The sequence below is a fragment of the Xyrauchen texanus genome, chromosome 17, assembly GCF_025860055.1.
Source record: "Xyrauchen texanus isolate HMW12.3.18 chromosome 17, RBS_HiC_50CHRs, whole genome shotgun sequence".
Classification (NCBI taxonomy): Eukaryota; Metazoa; Chordata; class Actinopteri; order Cypriniformes; family Catostomidae; genus Xyrauchen; species Xyrauchen texanus.
The window spans coordinates 16,910,208-16,928,673 of NC_068292.1; the positions used below are offsets into that span (position 1 = coordinate 16,910,208).

The 18,466-nt window shown below is 38.3% G+C and overlaps 2 protein-coding genes across 5 annotated transcripts; both read left to right on the top strand.

Moving 5' to 3' along the window:
• Nucleotides 1–2,733: 2,733 nt before the first annotated feature.
• LOC127658316 (C-type natriuretic peptide-like) lies at nt 2,734–4,920 on the top strand. Of its 3 annotated transcripts, none has more exons than XM_052147542.1 (3): nt 2,734–2,949; nt 3,929–4,110; nt 4,213–4,920. In XM_052147542.1, the coding sequence occupies exons 2-3, from the start codon at nt 4,012–4,014 to the stop codon at nt 4,510–4,512; spliced, it is 399 nt and encodes a 132-aa protein (XP_052003502.1). In that variant the 5' UTR covers nt 2,734–2,949; nt 3,929–4,011; the 3' UTR covers nt 4,513–4,920. The 3 variants fall into 3 exon arrangements, with proteins under 3 accessions (XP_052003502.1, XP_052003501.1, XP_052003500.1); XM_052147541.1 differs by having other exon boundaries at nt 3,981–4,110; XM_052147540.1 differs by having other exon boundaries at nt 2,735–2,949; nt 3,900–4,110.
• A 4,092-nt stretch (nt 4,921–9,012) lies between these two features.
• Nucleotides 9,013–16,971, top strand: LOC127657737 (glyceraldehyde-3-phosphate dehydrogenase). 2 transcript variants are annotated; one of them, XM_052146610.1, is made up of 12 exons: nt 9,013–9,110; nt 9,713–9,758; nt 11,799–11,898; nt 12,008–12,114; nt 13,718–13,808; nt 13,899–14,014; nt 14,232–14,313; nt 14,536–14,687; nt 14,944–15,022; nt 15,283–15,366; nt 15,490–15,587; nt 16,637–16,970. In XM_052146610.1, the coding sequence occupies exons 2-12, from the start codon at nt 9,736–9,738 to the stop codon at nt 16,704–16,706; spliced, it is 1,002 nt and encodes a 333-aa protein (XP_052002570.1). In that variant the 5' UTR covers nt 9,013–9,110; nt 9,713–9,735; the 3' UTR covers nt 16,707–16,970. The 2 variants fall into 2 exon arrangements, with proteins under 2 accessions (XP_052002570.1, XP_052002571.1); XM_052146611.1 differs by lacking the exon at nt 9,013–9,110 and having other exon boundaries at nt 16,637–16,971.
• Nucleotides 16,972–18,466: the final 1,495 nt, after the last annotated feature.

An 18,466-nucleotide genomic window follows, 5' to 3' on the forward strand; every position in this document is an offset into this window, starting at 1 on the left:
GGAACACAGTTCACATCCAGATTCTGGCGCGCCTTTTGTGATCGACTAGGAATCCAGCTCAAGTTCTCTTCTGGATACCACCCACAAACGAACGGACAAACAGAACGGCTGAACCAAGAAATTGGCAAATATCTCAGAGCCCATTGCTCACAGAACCAGACCACCTGGAATGCCTACCTCCCTTGGGCTGAGTACGCCCAAAACTCTCTCGTCAGTTCGTCCACCCGACTCACCCCGTTTCAATGTGTCTTGGGTTATCAACCCCCTCTGTTCCCGTGGGAGGCCGAACCAAGTGACGTTCCTGCCGTGGATACCTGGGCCCAAAAATGTACTCGAGTATGGAGAGAAACCCATGATCGCCTGCATCAGGCCACTCAAACCCAGAAAACCAAAGCTGACAGGTGACACAGACCCACACCCATCTTCCATCCGGGCCAGCGGGTCTGGTTATCTACCCGTGACATCCGTCTCCGGCTCCCTTCCAGAAAATTAAGTCCCAGGTATATCGGTCCATTTAAGATAGTCAAAAGAATTAACCCTGTTACCTATAAACTTTTGCTTCCATCCCGCTTTAAACTTTGTCCTGTGTTCCATGTTTCCCTGCTCAAGCCAGTATTCTACAGCCCGTTGGTTCCTCCTACGGCCCCTCAAATACCACCTCCTCCACTAGACATAGAGGGTCAACCAGCCTATGCTGTCCGGGCACTGCTAGACTCCAGACGTCGCGGCGGCCAGTTACAGTACTTGGTTGACTGGGAGGGCTACGGACCCGAGGAGCAATCTTGGGTGCTGTCGAGGGACGTCCTAGACCATGAGTTGAAGGAAAATTTCCACCTTCAGCATCCGGATCGACCTGCACCGCTTCCTAGGGGCCGAACTCCTCGTCACCGAGCGCGGTCATCTGGAGCCGTCCGCAGAAGAGGGGGAAGTACTGTCATGGAGTCCAGTTCCATAATCCACCCCACGTCTTCCAGTTCCCACACTCGCTCACAATCCCCTGAATATTAGTTTCACCTGCGCTGTTTCTGGACTCTATTTATACCTGCCTTGTTCACGTTTAGTTTGTTGGTTATTGTTTGCACATTAGCGTTCTTTACCAGCTCCCGTATTCTCGTCTAGTTATCACCCTGTTTACTCTCGTGTTTGTTTGCCCAGCCCTGTTTCCCCCTGTTTGTTATATTACCTGATCTCCTGGCTTGTTGACCTGTACCCTGTTTTTGACGCTTCTCTGGATTTGCCCTTTTGATTAAGTCTACCATTAAAACCTCTTCTGCATTTGAATCCATCTCGTCCTGATTCATCACATTAATCTTGAACCTGTAGTCAGGTTCTTTCCATATTTTCTTTATGGGTCATTCTCAGGAAGCCATGCAATAAGTGTGCTTTGCGTGCCCATGATTTACTACTGATTCTGAACATATTTCCAAAATTATTTTATTATATTCATTTTATTTTATTGATAACTATTGATAAGTTGTACCCTGGAATGCCAAAGAGCTTCTGAAATAAAACATTTAAAATGTAGTTATTTGTATAACTAAAAATCATGCAATTTGCATGTTCCCATTTATTCAAATATGTTTTCATGGGTTATTTAAAAAAAAAAACTAAATGTAGCTTTTATTATAATAAATAATTACAAATATTGTAATTTACGTCGTGACACAATAAATCACTGAATCCTACAGAGCGTTGCATTAAGAATCTGTGTTCATGTACTACTGTGGTTGTGTGTCCCCTCAAATTTAATAAAACCTGAAAACCTACTTTGTGTCTACCAACCAATCCTCATGAAGTAATCAGATTAATAAACATACTAAATACTTAATTTTACACCTAAAAATGCAAAAGGTTTTGTGTGAGTGTTAAGCTTAGTTGTTGGAGACTGAATATATGTATATATATTCAAATATATACAATATTATGTAAATAGACTATTTAACACAAATATAAAAGTCAATTGAGAATTCCTATCTTGATAGAAAAACAAGGGGGGGGGGGGGCAGTAAGCAGATGGTACTGGCAGACAGTGATGGCACTCACAGAAAAAAAAAATATGTGAAGATACTTCATACAGTGACCCACAGAAGAGGATTAATGACAAGAAGAAAGAAATCTTTTGGATTATGTGCAAACAACTTCAAGGTTTCATACACAATAATTAGCATTCAAAGCAAAAGTGTATGCGTAACATGTGGCTTTCAAAACATATGCGTATGACACAGGAAAAGCAGGAAATATCTCTTTACTCAAATATCTCCTTGAGTTAAGTCCACTGAAGACATGTTGGCATCCATTAAACAGACACAGGATTCTTCCAGCCTGTGGTGCTTTTGGCAGCCTAAGTTGCACCTTGCAAACAGAAGGATGTTAGGAGTCAAGGGATAGATGGATGAGGAATGAAGAAAGGAATGAGATCATTTAAAGTACAGGGTGAAGGAAGACAGCACCTTGTTGTGGTGTCCTGGTTTCATTTCACGACTTTAATTTTGTGCTGTGTGTGCGTATGATGTCATATTCCATGCAGAAGGTGGCATCCCCCTGCCTGATCACCCCAACATCGTCAAACACCCCTATGATACCTCTGACATCATCCAAGAGACATCAAGATAATAAAAGTACATTGGTGTGTGAGGGAGAGAGAAACAGATTGGGAGGGAAAAGAGGTGTGTGTGTGTGTACCATATAGTGGAGGGGTGGGGGAAGTAAAGCATATATAGACACCTCATCCTAACACATGAGGTATGATTACCATACTCACCAAGCTCATGCAAACACACACTGGCATACAAACACCATTAAATCAAATTCCTGCACTCAGAGAGGAAAGGAAAAAACAGGGATGCTCATAGCAGGTGCCAAAAACTGAGTGAGACAAGAGAGAGACATAGGGATGAAGCAAGACTAAAACACTTAGTAGCGTTATAGAAGACACTCAAACTATCCTTGGTAAGTAAACTCTCTTCTCTTTTAAAACTTCTTGTTTTAAATTTTTATGTTTTATATTTTTGAAATAGGTCCAACAGGACAGATTTTACTATAAAAAAATCTAATGCCTTCTAATTAATATCCAATGATCCTTTGTATATACTGTTACATATTCATTACAAGATATATATTCAAATATAATTATTTAAAAACTCCATTATTTAATAAATATGCAATATTTTAGATATTTTTGCATAAACTTTATTTTTTAATTTGAAATTTGTTTTGTTTAGCATGGTAAAAATCTAAAGAAACCTGTCAAGAACATTCAATCTGTTATGGTAATATTTCATCCTGAAATCAAAAGAAGAATATAAGAAATGATATTCTGCTAACAGAAAATGAAAGCTATTTTTTAACCATTAAGATTTTCATGAAAATTAGGCAAGATTGAACCAATATAATATTTCTCTCCTTTATGCAAATAAATATCCAAATAAAATTAATTCTCATTACTGCAATGGAAAAAAAATTAAGATAATTGAAATTATAAAGTATTTATACACCATGCTTATATTTGATGTACTATCTTTGTTGTAATTCATGCAAAAATTCAGTTTTATTTTTTACAGTAAAAAAATAAATAAAAAATCTGTACACAATCACCAAACACAGGCCTGTTATATTTATTCGATTTTTTTTTTTCAAGATGAGATGCCACAATAAAATATCTTAATCTTAATGGTCCTAAAAATAGGATTAAATTTTATTAGAATCCCCCATGCAGTGTTTTAGTGTATTCTAAGACACAAGATGCTCATATACATAATTTTTGAAAATCTAAATAGTTTACTGTATATGTACCTAAATGTGTTCAAAATAGTTCCGATTCCGATTCCACAGTGCAACTAACTCTCTGTGTTTTGTGTTTCTTTGTGTGCACTGTGTATTTGTGTCTGTATTTTATGCAGAATATTTTTGTGTTTGTATTTCTCTCTAGTCTGTTCATCTAAATCTGTTCGTCTAAATCTGTCCATACTGTCTTGCATTAGTGGTGTATCTGGGGCCAGAATCATTTGCACCATGCTGTGCTCCTCTGTATTTGTGGTACTTCTAGTCCTGCTAGCTCATCCAGTTCCCGGACATGCCCGAGCCCTGCACACCCCTGACAAAGCCATGCAGGTGGGCTTCCAATTCTCACAGTGTGTGTTCTTACATTTTAAGTAAATAGACTGTTACCTGTCATTGAAACAAATTTCCTGTCTCCACAATGCCGTTTCAAAGGTCATCGAGCAGTTCCTTGAGCGCTACAATGACCTTTTGACCCTTGATGATCTTGAGAACCTCACAAGTGACCAATCAGAAGAACCCATGCAGACCTTCATTTCTGGGTTGAAGGTCGCAGAGTACCCCAAGTGGATTGGCATACCGGTGCAGAGCGAGAATGCCTGGCTCCGCCTCTTAAAAGGGGCTTTGGCCAATCAGAAGCGAGCTCAACCAGACCGGCTGCGGAGGGGTTGGAACCGAGGATGTTTTGGCCTGAAATTGGACCGGATTGGCTCTATGAGTGGCCTCGGGTGCTAATAATGGACTGAGAGTTGAACCAAGAAGATGAGATGACTGTTGTCCTGCTTAGCTTTAGGTAGAGGTCATCACCAAACTCTGGTCTGCTCTGGGACTCGGACCCCGTAAAAAGAGTTGTACAAACTAGGTGGACAAGTTCATTACCTGCTGTATCTCTACATTGGATTTGGAGTGACATGTTGTTTCAATGTATATGTATATTTATTTAATGAGGAGGCTAGAAAAAATTAAGTGTTCAACTTAGTAGATAAGTTATAATTACCTGCGTTTTGATTTAAAACTATTAGTTATAAATGTTTGTTTCTAATAGTTTTAAGGGAAATGCATGATTTACAGAACATAATGTAGTACTGCTCACCTTATATTTCTGTACATTTTGCATGAATAAAATTACGTGTTTCTTTTTGCACCCTGCATGTGTCTTAATTGCTTTTATGCGGAGAACTTCTGTCCTGCAGAGCTGACACAATTTTTAAACCCATGGTGTCTTCCTCATCTACCCCCACACACTGCAAATCAGGGAGTTCCACCAATTTCTACAAGCCTATTTTTTATATATTTTTTCATGATCTACTTCTACCCATCAAGTTAATCTCTAAACCTGAGGCAAAGATTCAACCCACAGAATTTTCACAGTATCAGTTAGCTGCTGACACACATTACATGAAAGGTGATGCATTATTTGCAAGGGACCTAAGAGAGTTTCTCACATTGAGGTCAGGCTAACATAAATATGATGTGCCAACAATACCCAATGATTATAGAATAAAAACTGCATGTCTTTTCAATTGTGATATTTTTCCTCTTCTGACACTGAGATGTTATCTGTTGTGTTACATACACCTGTCAGCCCCAATATTGTTCTCCTTCGGGAGAGGTGGTGTGAACCCTCCGGTCATTTTTGCCTTCTGGCAGGGGATTCGGTCCCCCTCGATTATTTTCATCGCCCCTTTTACCCTGGGCCCCACGACAGTTGCCCACACTGCACTGTGTGTAGTTACGCCACTGATCTTATGTACAAAAATTCTCTTCGATGAGAACTACAAGTTGAGATAGACTGTAAAGATAATTTAGACTGTAACGATGCAACTAATCAGATAAACAAAGAGCAGATAAGAGCAACCCTGTCCTCTGTTCTTAAAAATAAGTCTCACACTTAAAGGGATAGTTCACTAAAAAAATGAATATTCTCTCATCATTTACTCCCCCTCATACTTTCCCAGATGTGTTTGACTTTCTTTCTTCTGCAGAACACAAATGAAGATTTTAGAAGAATGTTTCAGCTCTGTAGGTCCATACAAGTGAATGGGTGCCTGAACTGTGAAGGTCCAAAAGCATATAAAGGCAGCATAAAAGTAATAAATATAACTCTAGTTGTTAAATCCATATCTTCAGAAGTGATATAAGCATATTTATATATGCTTATATAAGCAAGATAAGGGACAAGATAGAGCCCTGAGGAACGCCAAAAGGAAAAGGAGCTGACACAGATGAGAACTCCAGAAGATGAACTGAGAAACGTATATCTGTAAAATAGGATTTAAACCAACTGAGTGCATTACCATAAATACCCACACATTGCTCAAGGCGTGAGATAAGGATACTGTGGGCAAAAGCTGCGCAAAGATCTAATAAGACCAGAATCACCAAATTTCCTGAATTAATAGTTAAAAAATATAATTAAAAACTTTTAAGGGCAGATTCAGTGCTATGATAGGTATCACATAATCACATAAATCAGCATAAAAGTAATCCATAAGTCTCCAGTGGTTAAATCAATGTCTATAAAATTGATATGACTGGTGTTGGTTGAGAAACAGATTATTATTTAAGTTCTTTTTTACTATAAATTCTCCTCCCTACTCAGTCAATATCCACTTTAACGTTCACATTCTTCTTATTGTGTTTTTGGCAATTCACATTATTCAAACATATTTCCCCCTACTGGACAGGGAGAAGACTTAAATATTGATCTGTTTCTCATCACACCTATCATATCACTTCTGAAGTTATGGATTATACCACTGGAGTTTTATGGATTCATTTTATGATGCCTTTATGTACTTTTTGGAGTGTCAACATTTTAGCACTGTATGGACATGCAGAGCTGAAATATTCAAATATATCACCCACTCATATATCGCTTCTGAAGGCATGGATTAGACCACTGGATTACTTTTATGCTGCATTTAAATGCTTTTTGGAGCTTCAAAGTTCTGGTCACCATTCACTTGCATTGTAAGGACCTACAGAGCTGAAATATTCTTCTAAAAATCTTCATTTATGATCAGCAGAGAAATAAAGTCTTAAACATCTTCAATGGCATGAAAGTGAGTAAATTATGAGAGAATTTAAATATTTTGGTGAACTATCCCTTTACCTATAGAAACCGTAAACAATGTACTATATCCTTAAATTGACATTTACAATAATTGATAAATAATCTACAGTATATAGAGTTTTGTAATGGTGTTCTGTACTTACATACTGTTTCCACAAATCATGAATGTCAATTATCCATAGAAATGCCCATAGAAATGTTTTAGTATTCTTAGGTACAGTCTTAACCCTTTTACTACAACAAATCCTAAAAAAGATTTTTCTTAAAAAAGTTTGAATGAATGGAGATTTCTTTAGTTTTTCTCCTGACAATTAATGAAACAAAATGATTGACCTCAAACATTTGTTTGAAATGTTTTGTGTTCTATGTAAAATTGTGAGAATGCTTTTAAGCTTCTGCTCTTCGATCAATGTGCTGAAGTTAAAAAACTAAAGCAAAGATGATTAATGATGATAAGGATGGGCATTTGATTATCATGGGTCAAAAGAGGTGCAAATCAGACTTGGGTGTGACTTTTAATCTTCTACCAATCGACTTTTAAAGGGCTGGAGGAGCGCTGGCTTATTAAAGAAAGTTAAACTGTTTTAGCTGCATGTTTTGCATTTAACCACAAGATAGCACTATATCATGAAACTCAAGGCACTAGACTTGTCTGTGTAGTGTGCACATCAGTGCGTATGGGATCCTGGACTCTGAGCTGTCCAGCTAGGCAGCTTTATGGTCAGCAGTTAATGTATAACACACTCAAATACCTATGAACGGGGTTAGTTAAGTATGATACACACAAGAGAACAGAGTTTAAACTTCCTCAGAAGAGAGGGCAACATCTTCCAGCTCAAGAAGCTGAGCTATCTGCGGTGAACTTAGTAATGTGACGTGACAGACGTGCTGTTTGTGTGTAAGTGCTACGTTTAAAAGCTTGCCTGATTCGGTCTGAATCATGTGAGGCAGTCTTCACAGTGCAAAGTGGCTTTGTGCAGGTCACTCCACAGGTGCACAAAGTAGCTACAGAGGAAAGGGTGCTCAGTCAGCCCTCGAGTGTTTGTGTATTTTTAGCCTGACCCTGGCGACACTCCAGCACATTCTCTCTGCCGGTGGGGCAAAAGATAGCAGGGATACATCCACTTTACAGAGTGCCGGTTACTGAGCTGTCTGTGCAGAATGCTTGAAATGTGTTATAGTAACCTTACAAGTTCTCCCATCCAATTTCAACAACCACAATGCAGTTTGACCTTCTCATCATCTCGGTGACCTCAGAACTATCAAAGACAGCCTAAAGACTGAGAGTTTGCAAGAGTGGTCATGACAGTCCAAACTTATCTACACTCATTTTGATCTTTAGTCAGGGCAAGTGGTTGTGTCTGAGAGGGGGTGCCAGAAGTTTCTGGAGGGGGTGGGGGGTTAACAGAACAACAGCCTTATTCAACATTCACGTTCATTGTGTGGAAGATGCAAAATAAAAAAAAGAGTTGTAATAAACATTCCGCCTAATCTCCTATTTGCATGCGCTGGTAAGAGATGCTGTAGGATCAAAGGCAATAGAGTTCCTATCAGTGTGAGGGTTTGAATTATATGAATTCAGGGATGGAGAGACAGCTGAATACAAGGGAAGGGTCATGGTCTTTCCTGTAAATGTCACACTCACTATGAGAGCGATATGATCCCCTGCTCCATCCCTCTCTCAGTCAGGGCCAGTTACTGTTAGAAGGTCAGGGTGGATCAACATGCTCACATCAATTTCTTGCTTTTAAGAGTGTCCTAGTTAGTTACTTTCACAGCATTCACAAGAGTGTTTTATCTAAAATGACTCTACTAACTGCATTAATTGCACAGTCGGTGCACCTGCAAAACCCAGCAGAGGGTTGCGAACTCAGGAATAAATTAATAGCCTACTAAAGAGTTTTCACAACTTAGGTCGAGCCCATTTCTGAATTTCAATGCCTGATTCTAACCACTGTAGCTTTCAACAACAACCATACAAAAGACAACAGATATTAATAAATATAATGTATATTTTTTATATAAGACACTTGCTGTTAGCTTGACTGCATATGTTATGATTATTTAAAGGATGCAGTTGATTTCTCCAACTTTACCTCAACACGACCTTGACATTATGAGGGGGCGTGGCAATTAGGTTCTAAACTCCAATGGGGGCATGGCCGACACTTATCGCACCAGATATAATTGAACCTCGTGCCAGTTGTCTGCTCTACTCACACCAAGTGTCAAGACGGACAGAAGATTCTCACAAACGGTAAACCAGCATTCATAGAAGCGTTAATTTAACTTCAGATTCTTGAATGAAAACGTGTTCATAATTTAGACTTTAGACTAAATAATAAATAAATAAATTTTATTCACCGAATTAATATAATTGATTTTACTATGCGTGCATGGAATGCACCGCTCCCACAATGTGTGGAATGTATTGTTGCCACGACGTTGCATTGAGAGCCGATGAAGTTATCCTGAAACACTAATGGAGTTACTTTAAGCGAGCTTTGGACATCTATTAATATGCAAGTTGTGTATACACTTAAACAATGTGTTAAAATACATTAACTTGGTGTACTTCCACTCACTCCGTATGTGTAGATCTCAACTTTGCACGTATTCAATCTGTTGTACTTTGTTCTCTGATCTCGTAGTGACAGTCGCATCATATCTCTGTATATTCAAAGCGTATGTTTGTATTGTAACCTAATGTGCTTTTATATTTATTTGTTTATATATTCACTTGTTGTTGTTGAATGAGGCTCTTTGCTATATCACCTGCATTGTTTCAAAATACAACAAATATTAAAGCATTGTCATAGAGCATGATCAAGCTTTTATTTTGTAAAATTCTTTTTTCAGAGGTCAAGACCAAATCAGGCATCATGGTTAAAGTTGGTATCAACGGGTAAGGGGTTTTTTTTTTTTTTTTTTAATCCAAGTGACACAATTATCCAGAAATCCAAGTTACTTTGACCTTCTTTAGAGTATCGCCATATTTAATTTGACAGGAACAAAAGTGAGGACTTCCAGTCTCTTCAATGGGTTGGCTCCTTTTAATTTGGTGAAACCACTTTCTGAAAATTAGTTATGAAATCTCAATTTGAGTTAGGAAATGTTTACAGTCAAATATTATATATGGTGTTACTCTGAATAAGGTCTTTTCTAGCAAGGTGATTATTTTAGTTTATCAAAAAGTAATTCAATGTTCTGAAGTGGAGTACTTTAAAAAGTAATCCAACATTGCAATTCATCTCCTCAAAAGAGAATCATTCAGGGTGTGTTTATTGGCCCACTCATTGATCCAGAATCCGATGAATGGTTGAAGAGGGGGCGTAGGCTGTGTTAGCCAGTCGCGCCACTCTTATTGAGATTGTGCCATTGCTCTGCATGCGTTAATGATATCATCAAATGCAAATAATGGCATGTTTTATCTTTTGTACTTTGCCTCTTCGCCTCCACTTTACTCTAAAGTCAGAATTTGTTTTCAAGTCTGGCTGCCTGTTACATTTAGGGGCACTGCAGTGCGACACCCCAATGACACAAGTGCACGTCTAAATAACTGTCTGATTCCTTCCTGCCATAGAAGACCCCCAGCACCAGCTGTAACCTTTCAAAGGCTTGTGCTGTTATGCAATAGGAAATCTGATCCTTGGGTGACTCATACAGGGCACAAGCACCCTTTTAGTCCTTATCTGGGTGGGTTGTTGCTTATTGATCTTTGGTCCTGCAGGGTTTGGGTCCAGCTTAAAACCAGCTGGGCAAGGTCTTTGTGTTCCTTTGGAACTCATCCCTGCTCTTTGAGAGGTACCATCCTGCTGAGTAAAATGAGCACCCTTTATTAGTGCTTTTTGCATCCTTGCCTTTGCTTTTGAGCTTTAAATGTATGGGGCTTTTGTGTAGCAATACTTGCAGCTGTTGTTGGTAAGGGTTTTTTAAACCCCCTTTTCCCCCCCTACAAATTATATTTTATATAAGTGCGTTTCATGGAAGTCTGCTGTTGGTTAAGTGTACTATGTTGGTACCATGTCCCTCAATGAAGTGTTTGCTTTCTGGTTAAACTAAAGGTTTAAAAGGTAACTCCACTGGTCAAATGTTGAGACCTTTGTCCTCTTACTCAACCTTTTACTGACTTCATGCAAAAAAAATTTAGGTGATTGTATCTTTACCATATCAGTATATGTCTTATCAGTGGAAAACAAAGTTTACTGTGTACCAGTTTTTAAGGGTAAAAGATTACACCAGAGTAGGGATTTGGAAGATTTGTGTCTTCGTATCTGCTGTTTGTAAAGCTCTGGTGTTCTATGCCTCAATAGCCCACAATGACCGCTGGAGGTGTAAACTTGAGTCTGGAATGCAGTCATTTTGAATTTGACAAACTACGTTACTTGTTTGCCACCGTCTAGTGCAACGGCATCTGGGAAAACCTCTAAACTTATTTTATTAAAGTTTAGCTATAACCATTATTGCATAAAGTGCTTAAGTTATGTTGAAAGGGCATTCTGGATTGGGCAAAGAGTGCGCCTACTTACCATATTTTGACTGTCATATGCGGGCGGGGCCAGTCATGGGGCTTTGGGGGGTGCTCAGAAATGGGGCACCTGTGCCATCTAGTGGATGAGATGCAGCAAATTACTTGAAAGCTGTTTCAATGTTGAGCAAGAGTGGAAAAATATGGATAAACCCTGGCAATGCGAAGATTAGTCCTGAGGTTTTGAGCTCCTTTAACAACTTTGGTTGTACTACCGTTTGCCTGAAACCTAGGTCTTCCCCAATGCAAGAACTGACGTGTGTTAAATGGTGTATTTTATTTGCTTGATCTTTCCATGAAAATAGCCATTGTTTAGTCTTTTAATACCATGTCGGCATAAAAAAAAAAAAAAAAAAAACTATTTTATAATTTCAGCTGTTGCAGCAAATGGTTTAAAATGAGTCCTGTTTGTTTTAGATTCGGCCGCATTGGGCGTCTGGTGACCCGTGCTGCTTTCCAATCCAAGAAAGTGGAGATTGTGGCCATCAATGACCCATTCATTGACCTTGATTACATGGTGAGTCTTGATTCCTAATTGAGTGATTTGAGTTTGACTTCCTGAAAACCGACATCTTGCATGAATATGCATTTGTATACATCTTCAGTCTGATTCTCTCTTTTCAAAGGTTTACATGTTTTTGTATGACTCTACCCATGGAAAATACAAGGGTGAGGTTAAGGCTGAAGGAGGCAAGTTAATCATCGATGGTCATTCTATCACAGTCTTTAGCGAGTAAGTACTTTCTATACAAATGCTGTATTAAGTGCTGCACCTGGAGAGACCCTCGTTATCTATAGGCCCTTTCCCACCTACAGTCCTGGTACTTTCCCTTAGTATCCTTTTAGATGAGTCCTCTTAAGAGGAACTGAATACACAAGGAGAATTTTCCCGTTGCATTTGCAGTAATGTCATCTAGTATCAACCATTTTTCTTGTGATGTTATTTGCTAGAGGGTGGGTAACGATTGATCAAAGATCACGTTTAATCAGAAAAACACAATATTCTTAAATCCCAAGGTCGATCTTTCACTCAGTGCGCAACCCGCTACTTCAATGAGAGGAAATCACTCATTTGCAACAATTTCACACTGACTTAAGTGAATATATTTGGCCATTAGCTTGTAAATTTGTACATTTCACTCTTCGGTAAATGTGTAGTATAGCCATGATCCTTTCACAGTGAGTTGATGGGTAAAAGTTGTTCCGTAATGTGCATCCAAAGAGAAGATCCCTGCAACCCATTTGTCATTTGAACATGGGCTCTTAATACCCTTCCTGTTCATTAGTAAGTTGTTGATCAACTTTTTTTTTTTTCTAATCATGCATAATAAATCATGCATATATCTCTCTATCTCTATCTATATATCTCTATCTATATATATCTATATCTCATTTGTACTGGTTTTAGCATGTTCAACAAATCTACGTAAATAGTACAGATTATGCAATTTGACAAATGCATAACAAAATAATATATGAAATATATCTTGATTTGAATGCATTTATTTTTAAAAAGCCAAAATGTGACCTGATGAAAGGGTAATAAAATATCATTGGGATAATATTTTATTAATTTACCTAGTTACAAGGTCCCCTGTATAATAAATGGCATTAGCTGGGAGAGAGTTTCTTTTTATATGCAAGTAAACGGGACAATTTAACCAAAATAAACCCATATGAATTGAATAGAGGGCTTTTGAATTGGAATCTAATTGAATCAGGAAATCTGTATCAATACACAGCCCTATTATTTGCATGTGCGTTTCACTCATGGAAACTAGATTTTATGAGTTTAGTGTATAATGAAGTTCAATTACCCACCCTTGATAAACATCAGTTTATTTATATCTGTCATCCCAGGAAAAATTGGATGTAGTATTCCAGAATTCACTTAGAAATCTGTACTGTGTGACCATACAGAATGTCTTTTTTTTTTTTTGTATAAAAGCATGTCTTCCGATGAAATCACATGTGTGCACATTTCAAATTGGTGATTCTCTTTAGATACTTTGTTATTTCTCTTAAGGGAATTGTAATCTTTGTGCAATTCTCTCCATAGTAGACTAGCTGCTAGTTTATGGTGGCTGTGGAGCTGCTCCTTTCAATGCAGGGTTTTTTTTTTATTAATTTTTTTTATAAACCAATCACAGGCTGCAGAACCTCCCACAGTCCCTGTATGACCCAAAAGTATCAACCCCAGAGTAAAATGGCAAAAACTGCTTTGGGGAACTGTAGTTCCTTAAGCAACGAAAAGCACTAGTGTGGGTGAAAAAGTACCTAAAATGGGCTTTAATACCACCAGGAAAGGCCCTTATCCTCCATTTGTCTCCATGCAGGAGAGACCCAGCCAACATCAAATGGGGTGATGCAGGTGCCGACTATGTTGTGGAGTCCACCGGTGTCTTCACCACCATTGAGAAGGCTTCTGTATGTATCCCAATAGGCTGTCAACCATGAAGAAATGCTCAAAGGGATTCTTATGACTAAACCTCTAAAAACTTTGCTCTTTCTCATTAGGCTCACCTTAAGGGTGGTGCTAAGAGGGTCATCATCTCTGCCCCCAGTGCTGATGCCCCCATGTTCGTCATGGGTGTCAACCATGAGAAATATGATAATTCCCTTAAAGTTGTCAGGTAAGGATATAGATCTGGATGACAAACACTTGAGTTTAGACCCCCTACCAGTCATTTTGTGAAATGCAATTGACAGTGCCCATGTGCTGCTAAGATTTGTTATGATGGTCAATGTCCTGTAGGGAGCATTGTAAAACAAATTGACTGACTGTGACCTTGTTGTTTTTTTGGAAGTCTTTTTGTATGACTGACTCCTTTTGTCTTTTGTTTATTCTAGCAATGCCTCATGCACTACCAACTGTCTGGCTCCCTTGGCCAAGGTCATCAATGATAACTTTGTCATCGTTGAGGGTCTTATGGTAAGATTAATCGCTCTTTTCAATCTCGCCAAAAGCCTTTTGACCTAAAAGCGATTTTGTGACCTGATGTGATTTGTCCCCATTCTGTTTCATTTTCTTTGTCAAGCTCTGCACTTGACTTATTGAAGCGCATCAAATGATATAAATAAATGAGATGGTTATAAAACCACATTTTATTTGCGTTCCCAGAACAATAACACCTATGCCTGCATTCTCTTTCAGAGCACTGTTCATGCTATCACTGCCACACAGAAGACTGTTGATGGGCCCTCTGGAAAGCTCTGGAGGGACGGCCGTGGTGCCAGTCAGAACATTATCCCAGCTTCCACTGGGGCTGCCAAGGCTGTGGGAAAAGTCATTCCTGAGCTCAACGGGTTAGTACTAGCATCCCCCCCAACACACACAAATAAAAAAAAAATGCTCCCTTTCATGAGTCCATCACATGGCCACTTTAAAGGTCAGACTTGATTTGAACTTTAAAAACAACTTGAGCACAGTGGATTGTCTTTAGCCACTTTTTCCAGTCAAGAGAAATTCTGTGGGAAATTGAAAATGTTTATTCTCTTTAATTCTTGCTTCCCATTTTCGGCCATCTGAACCTAGCCTAATACTTTCTGCTTCATGTTTCAGAAAGCTTACTGGTATGGCCTTCCGCGTCCCAACCCCCAATGTCTCCGTGGTGGATCTGACCGTCCGCCTTGAGAAACCAGTACGTTTTTGAATTAAGTTCTGTTCATCCATTGCAGGATTGAGAATTCATTTTCTTTGCCAAAACCTACATGAATCAATTGAGAATAAAACCTTTTTAATGTATGTCCTGAAGTGTTCCTGTACCTTTTCTACTTCTGATCTTCTGTAATGAGGCTTTAATCCACATGCTTAAATTTCATAAAGAATTGAAATTTTAAATTGAATGATTTGACTCCTTTTTGGTTTTTCATGTTTCCCCTCTGCTCTCTGTAATTATAGGCCAAGTATGATGACATCAAGAAAGTGGTCAAGGCTGCAGCTGATGGACCCATGAAGGGCATTCTTGGATACACAGATCACCAGGTGTGTACTATTCTAATGGAATGAATGCTCCTAGTTGTGCCAAGCAATTTTTGCAATGCCTTTTATGTAGTCTTTTGACACTTACATTTTCAAGTACAGTTTAGCCATTTCTGTTGTCTGCAGGTGGTGTCCAGTGACTTCAATGGAGATTGTCGCTCCTCCATCTTTGATGCTGGTGCTGGCATCGCCCTCAATGATCACTTTGTCAAACTGGTCACGTGGTAAGGCTGAGTTGTCTTTGAGAATTTTGGAATGGTGTGATTGCATACTGAATACATATAATATGTGTATAAACGCATTATGTCATTCCTATTCCCATCTTGAAGTTTTACTCTGCTGTAGTTCTGCATTCTAAATGAAATATTTCATGCAGGTGTGTGCAACATGGCACATGAACTCCCTACATTGCATATTTAAATGAATTTTCCGGATTCAGTACAAGTTAAGCTCAAACTGCATTTTTGGCATATTAATTTTGACTTGCCGCTCCAGTTCTTCATCAGTGTTATTGTGAGGTACTTGCAATAGAAATTTCTTGGAGGGTTTAAATGCCGAAAAGTGAAGCTTTTATCAAATAAGTTGTTAACTCATGTAGTATTTGAACAAGTTGTTTTAAATTGTAGTTTTACAGTAATTTTAGGATTTGTTGACATTACGTCATGGCAATGAGGTTGTAAAATTGGCTATAACTTTACACTGAAAAGATGGCTAGACTTTTATACATTATATTTTAATAAAACATTGCCCCCAATTCACTTCCATTGTAATGCCTCACTGTAACCCAGAGTCTTTCTAAGAATATGAGGGGCAAGTAAAAATTTGTTTTTATAGTATTCTGCCACAAATGCTGTTGATTTGAGCTTAACTCGATCCTGGAATAATCGCTTCTATCCTGCAAAGTCCAGTTATTTCTGAAATGGAAGGTATTTTGTAGGTTATGAATGATATGCAAAGTGTCTTTACCTTCAGGATGAGTTTAAAGACATTAATCGTCATTACTTCGGGTTAATGTATGGCACTGGAAATGGAAGGTTAAGTGCGTTGCATTCTGTAATGCAGAACCTGACAGACTGCTCCATTTGCTGCGCATTTTGATGTAGTAGTAGGTCCTTGCATACTATGTATGCAACGTATACATGCTATATACTGCACAAATTGTTGGTGTGTGTGTGTAAAATATATATATATATATATTATTTATCTATCATATCCTTCTCAAGCCTTTTATGTAGTTTCAAAAGGGCACTGATTATTCCACTTTCTCCCATAGGTACGACAATGAGTTTGGTTACAGCAACCGTGTCTGTGACCTGATGGCACACATGGCCTCGAAGGAGTAAATGTGACCTTTTTCACCTTTTGATACGTGATCCACCAGTCTCCCATCTGATTGAATGCCTGCCTCACATATGCCTGGAAGGAAGTTACATGCTTTATTTGAAGACCAATGTTATTTTTATATGTAAACGCTCTGTTCTGTTTGTGTGAGAATTAAAATGGACGTTGACTTCAAAAGGCATTTCTGTCTGCTTACAACCTGTGATGGAATAAAGTCCTCTGTTTGTGAGAATTGGAGAAAAAAAAAAAAATCTGTTGTCTGTAATTTTATATCCAGTATAATGCTCTGTTGGATGGGAGCGCTTGTTCCAAAAACACTCGTGTTCTCCCCCTGTTCATTACAGTGTGCCAGAGCTTTTTTTTTTTTTTCATGGCAACATGCACTGGCAGCCAAAAGTTTGGAATAATGTACAGATTTGGCTGTTTTGGAAGGAAATTGGTATGTTGAGTCACACAGTGTGGCATTCAACTGATCCAAGTATAGTCAGGACATTACTGATGTAAAAAAACAGCACCATCACTATTGAAGTAAATTTTGATAAATTCTTGATGGGGCCCCATTTCCAGCAGCCATCATGCCTCCAGCACACCTTATCCCAGAGTAATCATGCTAATTTGGTACTAGAACACCACTTGCCATTATAAAACACTGTTGAAAGTTACTAGCTTTGTTAAATGAAGCTTAATGTCTTGAGTCGCCACAGTATGTAATAGACTGGCATGTCTTAAGGTCAATATTAGGTCAATGGCAAAAAAGAAACTGCTTTCTTTAGAAACATGTCAATCACTTGAGGATTGACATGTTTGAAAGTAGGGGATGTTTGAGTGTAAGACCATGTATGTACATGTGCTCAGTGACAGTGTTTATGTATGCATAACAATTATGATTTGATAGTGGAATTTGGTTCTATTCTGATTATACTCATCATTTAAACAACCTGTTTTCCATAACCTGATTTAGCCATTATTCTGGATTTGAGAACTCTTGAGTAAGGCCATTAATAGACCGTTTTAATCAAAATTCTGTGACTTAACAATGGAATATTGACTTTACGTTGAATTTACATTGTATGCATGTCCAAATGAAATTCATAAAATGGGTAGTTAAAGTGGGCTGTTGTCAAAGGTCATGCTATTGAAGAAAACACTTTTTTTTAGTGTGAGATGGATTGTTCACAAACATTACTAGAAATGGACATAAATCATTATGCAGATAGACAAGTGGAATATAACATTCAGGCTTTTGCAATTCATTGTTCTCGTGAGCTGTTGTCAAGGACATGAATAATATTGTGGTCATATCTCTATGCAGATTTGCCAAAACTTAATTCAAATTAATGGCTAAAGCAAGGATCTCCAGGGTTTCCACAAAGCAGGAAAAGAATGTTAATAATTAAGAATATGCTGATTACCATGCATGCAGGTATATTCCATTAGCTGTACAAAGCGTGTAAAAGTATTTATAGTAAAGGCTAAACCAGAATACAGACCTCAATCAGAAAATATGCATGTGAACGTGATCACTGTTCCTGAGAATAAATTCCCATATTTTACTGGACCTGGTTTCTTATTGTAGTTCCCAACAATTTATAATGGCCGTTTAAGTCATTTTTTATATTTTTTAACCTCCAACTGTTTCAACTGAATTCACATTCCCTTTTCTGTTGCTTGTACAGTGTGCACTCATCTAAGCTCTCTCTCACATTATCTTTTGCTCCATGACACTCTCTTTTAGTTCAATACTCTTTCCATTTGTAGATCA

Excerpts from the sequence above, each read along its gene's own strand:
- LOC127658316 (XM_052147542.1), top strand. The coding sequence starts at position 4,012 with ATGCTGTGCTCCTCTGTATTTGTGGTACTTCTAGTCCTGCTAGCTCAT. Across the intron at positions 4,111-4,212 it reads CCCCTGACAAAGCCATGCAG|GTCATCGAGCAGTTCCTTGA; the intron begins GTGGGCTTCCAA and ends GCCGTTTCAAAG.
- LOC127657737 (XM_052146610.1), top strand. The coding sequence starts at position 9,736 with ATGGTTAAAGTTGGTATCAACGG. Across the intron at positions 14,015-14,231 it reads AATTCCCTTAAAGTTGTCAG|CAATGCCTCATGCACTACCA; the intron begins GTAAGGATATAG and ends TGTTTATTCTAG. Across the intron at positions 15,023-15,282 it reads CCGTCCGCCTTGAGAAACCA|GCCAAGTATGATGACATCAA; the intron begins GTACGTTTTTGA and ends CTGTAATTATAG.